At 34.7% G+C, this 9330-nt stretch overlaps 1 protein-coding gene across 1 annotated transcript in view; it reads left to right on the top strand.

The window, feature by feature from the left end:
• The first annotated feature begins 341 nt into the window (after nucleotides 1-341).
• Nucleotides 342-9330, top strand: part of LOC104462216 (calmodulin-regulated spectrin-associated protein 2-like) — a 25742-nt gene continuing 16753 nt past the window's right edge. The window contains exons 1-2 of the mRNA XM_010074079.1: nucleotides 342-488; nucleotides 1169-1252. Coding sequence (XP_010072381.1) covers nucleotides 342-488; nucleotides 1169-1252 — 231 coding nt within the window. The remainder of the gene's footprint in view (nucleotides 489-1168; nucleotides 1253-9330) is intronic.

Raw genomic sequence — 9330 nt, 5'->3', positions numbered from 1 at the left:
CACTAGATCTCTTTAGCTCTGTTAAAAGTCATGTTATGTTTGAATCATTAAAATAGCATATTCTTTCCATTTCCAGTTCTTTATTTTTGGTGTCAATTTTGTTACAGAAGTTATCTTAATTTACAATAAGCTTTTTTTAAAATCAGTATCTCTGTGCTTTGTATTGTGTTCTGAGATCTGTTATGTGTGGTTTTGTCTTTCATTCAAAAACTATCAGCCAGAAAACTTGTAGCATTTACAGTTTTGTGGCTCTGTTCAGAAATGATACGTAAGAAAGTGAGCTTTTTATTTGCAAACTAATTAGGTATTGCTGCTTCTCTCTGCAGAGTGCTCACTTGGCCATGATCGATACTCTGATGATGGCATATACTGTAGAGATGGTCAGCGTTGAGAAAGTGATGGCATGCACTCAGCAGTATTCATCCTTCTTCCAAGCTACAGATCTACCCTATGACATTGAGGATGCTGTCATGTACTGGATAAACAAGGTATGAGTACTGGAAAAGCAAGCTGTGATTGTCTTTGTAGTCCATAGGATTCGATTAGACATGAGTGGGTAGGCTATGTATGTATGTATATAGGTGTATCGAGGCTGTGTCTGATATGGACTGTTCCTTCAGCTGCTGTGTATGGATAATAAAAAGCAAAGTGTGCAGAAATAAGTTAAACTTGTTATGTGAACTAAATAAATGGGAATTCTGAATAAAATACTATAATATACATTACATTTGACATATCAGTCTATTGCTGTCATGTTGATACCATGACAGCTGCTCAAGGGTCTCTTAAAGAGCCAAAAAGAGTTACCATCTTACTGTGTAATTTATCATGATTTAAACCCCCAGTATTCTGTTTGTATTTGAACACATCTCGCTTGAAGTGATCTACCTTCACTGCATAATCAAATCAAGTAACAAGGATACGCTGTTGACCAAATGTGATCAAGCATAATAAGAGGCAGTTTGTACAATGTAAAACTAACACCTAGTGACCCCAGACTGCATCTGAAACTGACATTTGCTGATTATGCTTCAGGGCTATAGTCTGAAATGTTTGTTTAATCTTTTCAGTTAACTCGGTGGTAGTGATTTATAGACCTTTTAAAAACTTACAACTTCTATTCCTTGTTTCTTAGAACAGACCACTGAATAAACTATTTTGCCTCTAGGTAAATGAACATTTGAAAGACATAATGGAACAGGAACAAAAACTGAAAGAGCATATCGGTGCAGAATCTGCAGGAAGTCAAAAGGTAGGTGTAGAAATTAAAATATTTTAAACAGGAAACCTACTTGGATATAGTATGCTTAGGCAAATATACATTTGCAGACCTTGAGCTTTTAACTCCTTGTTAAAGAAAGCAAACTTTAAGTATTCTGTCATTTTGTTATTAGTTTTATTATTTCCATGAAAATATTCATTTAAGTGTTACACTAATAGAGTTGCACTTTTTATTGCTAGTTGCCCTTTTTGACAAATAAAGAGTTGATAGCAGGGAAACATCTGTTATGTTAGTCCTAAGGAATTTATTAAGATTAATAAATACTTTTGAATTAATTAAAACTATCATCAGGTCTGATGTGAAAAAGACCACCACATTTTTATTCATGATTTTTAATGTTTTTTCCTTGTGAACTGCATGCATCTCAAAAGAGAAATTTCTATGTGGAAGAGATCATGGGAAGCATTGCTCTGTCTGTGATCCAAAATACTGGTTGGTTATATATTTTATTATATTTACAATAGAAACATATTATGTTTGATTCCCATTCCTAAAAGGATTTTTTTCCTTTTGTTTGTGGAGCTCAGTTAATTATGTAGCATTATACCCATCAAAATATGGAAGGATAGCTAACTGTTCCAGAGTATGTAAAACTGCTTGCTTCAGAATGAGATCATTTATCCTGTTGTGACATAGTTATTATTGAGGAATTGGTAATCAGTTTGAATACCCTTTGCAGAAATAATTTCCTAGCTACTGCAAGGCTGTAATCCTAGTTCCCTTCCTGGGCTGGCTTCATGTAAGCAGTGATCTCCTTTTCAGTGCTTTTCTGAAGGAGTTGTGGGTTACATGGGTAGTTCTGCTTCAAAAAGCAGGACTGCAGTGAATGTCCTTGCACTTGTGGTTTCTTTTTAAATATAAGGAATGATGAAGGGTAATTAGTAAGTATGTGACACAGCAAAGGAAAATGGTATTTTTTACAGTGGTAGTGTGACCCTGATGCATATATCTTGATATGGAGAATTTAATCTGTGTTCAATACTGATAATAGCATAGAAATCTGGAGAATAAGATGTCCTTGACAAGTTCATTTCTCAAATTTAGATAAAACAAAGTAAACAGGGGGTGGGGAGATAATCTATGATCCTCTGTCCTCTAGTGATTTTTCTTTTTCCTGAAAATAATAGTAGGAAGTTTTGTGTGTGTTTTAGGTCACTTTGAAAGGTGAGAATAATTTTTAAAATCCAAAGTGCATGACAGTCTTAATATGGTAAACAAAGATATATCAAAGGGAACATTATTATCAGAGCAATGCCATAAAATTATCTGTGTTTGTAAAAATTCAGTAATGTTTCTTTTCACTTATTAGATTTTGCATTTTATATATTAGGAATAGCAAGATAAAATTTTTAGTTTATAATATATCTTTAATGTCAGCATTCTTGAATCACCCATTGAAAGACCTGTGTAGTCTGTAACTCTGATCCCAGAAATGGACCCAGTGGAATAAAACATTGATATAAAAATGGTATATGCATTTGTAGTGTTTGTCATATGAATTGTGAAGCTAGTAACATCATCAGAGCCCTGTTCTGTTGGCCAATGTACAAATGGATTTGAAAAATAGCAAAATTGTGCTACAGTTGCCACATCATGGAAAAATGTGTATCTGTATAGTGAGTTTGTGATACTGTTCTCTCAGGTGCATGTTCTGGTTTTTGCCTCAGTGTGGGATTCAGCTGCGTAAATTACACTGTCAAGTAAGGTGTTCCTTACTAGGAGGTTGCACTAGCATAGCTTTATTAGCTGAAATCTCAGCATGGGCAAAACCTCAGGCTCCATTTGACCCCTTGATGTCTCTTCTGACAGTAAATTTGTTGTGTATTATGGCTTAAAAAAACCCCAAACTATTAGAAAGTTAGCCGTCCTTCACATTTAAGTACTTGAGAAAAATGAGGATAAAATAATGAGTGAAAACATAATTTGTAAAGTTTAAGTGAACACAATGATCAAATGGAATCTGCTACTAGAAGATAAGTCTAGAATGCAAAATATTCAGGCAACTCTATTTTGAAGTATTTAAGGAATTCACATTTTATTTTGCATGCAGGAAGACAGCAACATATTTTCAACTCATTCAGATTATTTAACTCTAGGTTTTCTTTGAGAAACATTGATCTATTTAACTGATGGCTAATTTACTACTCTGAAATCTTAGCCATTCTTTGTGTCATATGCCTCACAATATTTCCCAAATTTCCACTCACTTTTGCTAAAGCTGATGGTCATCGCACAGATGTGAACATTTGAGATTTAGAATCACTTTCAACACTGTAACTGGAGCCTGTGTTTCTCCACTGTGGATCATACTGAATGCGAGCTTTCCAGAGAAAACTGAACGGCCAATCCATTGGGTGGATCAATTGCATCAAATCGAGCTGGTCAGAGCTTCTAACAGGAGCTTCTGTTAAATGATGGTGTGGCTCCTGTCAAGCATCTCCTTGTGTTTTACCCGACTGTCTGTCTCCATGTTGCATTCAGTCCATGCGTTCCTCTTTTTCTAGCACAGAATCAGTGACACGTCCTGTTACTTCATGGCATTGACCCTCCCTTGTATATCTTAGCAAAGCTGTTAAATAACTGTAGCTAAATTCCTCTGTCAGGTTTGGATATTGCTGAATTACGGATATAATTTTTTATCGGAATACTAATTAGTGTGATTTTCTTCTCTTTTTTTATATCATGCTTTCTCTGGGTGTGGTTATTAGTATCAGTAAATTTTCTTAAATGAAAAAAAAAGGCAGCGGAGGATTGAATTCTACCTTTGTATTAGCTAAAGCAGTATTATTGCATGGTTTTCCGTGTTTATGGAAAAATTAAATTATACTTCTATATATAAGTACAGCATTTTCTACCTTCATGTTACAGTTGTAGTTTAATTGTCAGCATCTGAATTCAATTGTTTTGTTTTCTTTCTTTGATGATTTTAAAGTCCTAACTGCTGCTTCTATTTGTGTTTCAAAACTTTGCATGAAGGGGAACTGGAACATTTCATGGTGCCTCTTTTCTGTCTTCCACCATCCTTGCCAGGTTTGGGCTCTGTTCTGTAATTAGGGTCTCCGTGGTACCAACACAGTTAGCAGTTCAAAAGGTGATGATTCAGTTCTAAAATTTAAGAAACTTTGCAATCTCACTTCTGCTCTAGCCAAATACCTTTTGATATTTAAGTTTCAGAGCTTCTAAGGTGTGGTCAGGTTTTGAACCTGAACTAAATTTAAATTAAGAATGCCTCTTCTGCTGTTTTAGAGAGATGGCCAAACAAACATGGAAAGAATAGCTCATTCTAGTCGTTAGGGAGAGCTTTTCTTTAGTTTGAATTTCTGGCCAAGAAGCAGCAAAGTTATGTACCTAAAAGCTGAAACCAAGCTAATGAGTAGACTTTTTAATGATTTTATATTTTTCTACTGTGATAAATTCCTAAATTTATCCTCAAACTTGCCAAATTAATGCCTTACTGTCTTCTTACAATTCTGCGATGAACCTTTTTGCAATACGTTATAAATCTCTACACTTCTAAAAACTGTAAGCATCATATACCCAGATTAATAAATGATACAACTGTAAGATGTGTACCTACTTTGTATTTCTGGATAGATAAAACCAGCTTTAACAGATTATGAGATTACTTTTGTTTTCCTTCACTTTTTTCTGCTGCTAGCTTCGTGTAGAAGATAAGAGAGGAAGGAGTATGTATGATTTTTAGTTCCAGGTAGTCCTCTGTGGATCTTGATCGGCCGGTGATTTGTGGTAACCTCGTCTTTTTCTGGTAGAGTCTCTGCATCTTCTTTCAGAATTAGGATTTCGAGTTTTGTAGTGAATAGCTTTGGTTTTCAGGCTTCTGTTGAATAATATGTAGTGAATGTACAGTTGCACTGGTTAAACTAGGGATTTTCAATGTAGTAATTTTCAATGAGAAAACATTTTCAATGTTTTTTCAAAAACCTGTTATTTTTCTGTTTGCTTTTATGATTTTAGACTGAATCAGTCTTAATAGATTTAAGCCAGATCAATGCAAATCCTACGAGAGAAACAAATGTAAGAGGATTCATCCAAAGACCTGCTTTTTTTAAACATTTTGTTAAAAATAGTTTAAACAGTGCAACATTTTGCGTGAAGGTATAACACTAATGCCATAGTTCCACTTTCAATTTAATGCGTCATAAACCCACACTGCTAGCAAAAGCTAACCTGTCAAGAAGAAAAGTTTGCAGCAGGATCAGCTTCTTGATCCAATTAATGCAATAAATGCACAGCTGCTTGAACACAAATGATGGTGCAAGGAAGACATCAGAAACAAGTATTTAATGAAGGGCATGACTACCATTTTTTTGGCACCATAGGATGAATTTATACTGAGTTAAATTTATCATAGTCATGTTAAAAAATTTTTGCTAGGGAGAATTAAACAACCTTCTTGTAAAACTGTAAGCTCTCCGCCTGAAGAGGCTGTTTTGTTCCTTTGGGGTTTTTTTTGTTTTGTGGTTGTTTTGTTTGTTTGTGTTTTAAACATTGCTCAGTTTGTTATGTAGTGACTGATTTTTAATAAGTTCCAGGGGAACATAGTTTATTCGTGTGGATATAAAGTGCCAATTCAACAGCCATTGAATTCCCATTATGTTGTCCAAGAGATTTCAGCTTCAGTGACTTTGCAAAGTGCATATTTATAAATCTTATAGTATGTTCGAATTTAAACTTGATCATCTTCAGTCTTTCAGCCTCTTGAACCATATTCGTAGTTGTCTCAACCATCGTTTCAGCCAAGTGGACAAATAAAAATATATATTGGGTTGCTAGTTTTGAGTTCAGTTTGTATTGTTGCAGAGAGCTAGTCTTTGGAATTGAAACAAGTATGTGCTTTTTTACAAAGAGTGCTTCTTCAACCTATCATTAAGTAGGTATTGATGGACCTTTTGAGTCCAAGTCTGAAATACACTTCATCAGGATAAATCAGAGAAGAATGTTCCCATCGGTGTTAAGGAGAACATTAGGCAGCCCAGGTCTGTTCTCAGTCCATTTACCTGAAACCTTGCTTTGTGATAGGGTTTAGAATTGCTTGTTGCTGTTGAAAATTAAGATAATTTTCTTTTCAAATTCACCTACTTTTCCATGCATGGACTATATTTCAGTGAGGTGAAGAGAAACTGAACCCTATGGAAAGTGCTTTAGGTGGGTATGACTGAAATGTCTAGAGCCACACGTGAACGTGCATCTGGCATTTCATTTCTTCTAAGTGGCTTTGGAGTTCTCCACTCTAACCGCCCAGTTAAACGGAGGAGAAGAATGTTGAGAATATTAATGTCACTAATGCACACCCTTTTGTGTACAATAGCCTTTTTCCATGAAAGCTTGCTTTCATTACTACAGTTATTTTAAGGGTTTTATAGAAGCACAGTATTTTAACAACTACATAAAATAATAAGCTTCCATAGCAGTTTTTTCCATAGTAGTTTTAAAACTACTTTTTCACCATTCCCAGAAAATACTTATCTTCATTTAAAAAAAAATAAATAATTCCTGCACTTTGGTAATTGGTTTAATTTTTTTTTTTTTAATTTCTACAATGAAATAATAGAGTGAGGAAGATTTCTGTGTGTATTTATAATACTGCTACACAAGGTTTTTTTTTTAATAGTAGAAGTATTGTGCCAGACTAGAGTGTAGAGTTACAGAAAAATTTGCTGAGTTCAGTGTGCTTAGGATTAAGCTTTTAAGTCAAATTTTACATTTTAAAGTTTTTCTTCATTATTTTTTTGGTACTTTTTGATCACATATGAGTTTAGAATTGTATGTATCAGTTCTGATCATTTCTCTGCTGGTAGCTAAAACTCCATCTACATTTCAGGTCATTGCACATCATGCAGCTGATGCTAATGTGATTTGTCATTGCAAAAATATAACTGCCTGCACTTCTTGTTGTTCGGAAACCTGTCGTATGATTGTTTAAACATCTTGTTAAATGTTATAAAAATGACTGTTTGGCTTGAAGTAACTAATGCAAACTTCACTACTTCACTGCAGTGGGTTGTACTGTACTACGGTGTGTTTATCCCTTTTTCCATTGCGCTTGCTTCCCTGCTTCCCCGTGTGTGCTGCTGGAATTCATTTTGATACTTGGGATGTCATGTCTTCAAGTCTCGAATGAATTCTTCAGTTGGATTGCATATGTAGGGTACAATTAGATGTGTGAAAGCTTTAAAACTGCATTGATCTGACCATCCTACCTGTTCATGTGGGGAAATGATAATATTAATGTACAAAGGCTGCAGACGTATTTCTCCAGTGTTATTTCTGCTCATTAGTTCAATACGCAGAGGTTACAGTGCACTAATGCTTACCATTAAATTACAATTCACTGTTATACAAAACTGAGAATGTTAAATAAAATTGCTTTGTAAAAGTAATTTATGATATCTGATAAATTGTTCCTTTTTTTTTCTTTGAATTTGCTTTTATTCTTTTTTCCTACTGCTTCCTCTGAAGTCTCCTACCAAATGGTTTTGGAAACTAGTTCCTGTAAGTTTGCGCAACTGCTTCACTTTGATAAAATAGTTTATTTTGGGAATGGCTTTGTCCATGTCATGCTGGTCTAATCATTCATTTCATTTATCTCTACAAGATAATTTTATAAAAGATTGCTCTGCAAAGGCGTGCATAATACAGAAGTTTATTTTGCAAGGTAATCTGTGCAAAATAAATGTAAGATGTGATGCTGGGTAAGGAGTTACTTTTCAAGCAGTCACGTTCTCCGGGTTTGTTTAAGGCGGTGCTACCTATTATTAACTAATGTTAAATTATCAGGTTTTTTGCAAACTTCTTTTTCATAAGCTTTCAGTAAACCTATGCTATTTGATACTGACTCTCTTTTAGAAAGAGACTTGCAGAAATAGTTTTGGATTGTTGGTGCTACATGCATTCTGAAATTTTCTGATTTTAACAGTATGCAATTGCTACACCCTTTGTCTAGAATTCTCTAATTTTTTCAGCTGATTTAAGACTGCTGTTAATCTCTCCTCACACGAAGTAACCCAAAGCAGTCTACTTTTCATGAGACAATGTCACTAAAAGCAGTAAAAAGTAACTATTCAGATCTGCAATAATAAATTTGTTTTCTCTGTGCTGTGTCACGTTGGGATTATCATTGTTTTCCTCTATCATAAACTAATTCACCCCTGAAATGCATTCAAATTGTTTATTCTACAGCAGCTTTGGCTGGGAACAAAATAGTCATCTGTTTAGGTATATGAGAAGAGCATACTTCTGGTCTGAATTCCAAAGCGCTAATTCCAATCTATCCTTCATCTGGGGATTACCAAATAACAGATCTAGCAGTCCCTCAGGTATTTGTTGTCATAACTAGTAAAAGTTTGCTCATACATTGTAAAGAGAATTAAAAATAACAAGACAGGTGCATGTGGGCAGCAACAGAAATTGCTTGATGTCTGGAAAAGCAGTTTAAAAGTACCGTCTTCAGCAGATTAATCAGTATTCAAATGCATACCAGTTTGTGGTACATGGGCAAGTTCTCTGTAATGCTGTTTCTTACAGTTGTAACACACATCAACAGACTGCTCTTCACAGTATAGTAATTGAATTTTGTTTTGGAATTAAGATAGCATGATTAAATGGTGAGAATAATGGGGGAAAAAAAGACTGTCTATGATGAGAAATTTTAAGGACTTTTTTTTGTCTCGTTTCTGCAAAAATAAGGTGGCTACTTCAAAGCAGTTTCAGAACATGTTCTTGTTCTGGTTTTGCTTAAGCTGTTAGTTTACTAATGATTCACTTCCATTGCATAAAAATGATATTCAAATATAAAACAATCAGTCTACTGAAAAGCTAACTCCAATTTGCCTGCTTGTTGTCCATGAACAACTTGAACTAGTGGTATTTATGTTACTTTGAGCTTGTTAGTTTAGTAGAGATACGGTTGAAACCCAGATAATACAGTAGGAAGGCCGCTAGTGGCTCAACCTGCTCTAACAGTTCAACCGGTCTCCCCATCTCTTCCCTTTACACAGAGCAAGTGTTTCATAGTGAGACAGGCATTC

The sequence above is a fragment of the Pterocles gutturalis genome, unplaced genomic scaffold (assembly GCF_000699245.1).
Source record: "Pterocles gutturalis isolate BGI_N339 unplaced genomic scaffold, ASM69924v1 scaffold30256, whole genome shotgun sequence".
NCBI lineage: Eukaryota > Metazoa > Chordata > Aves > Pterocliformes > Pteroclidae > Pterocles > Pterocles gutturalis.
Note: the sequence above shows the minus strand (reverse complement) of the source record. Positions and strands in the feature narration are given on the sequence as shown.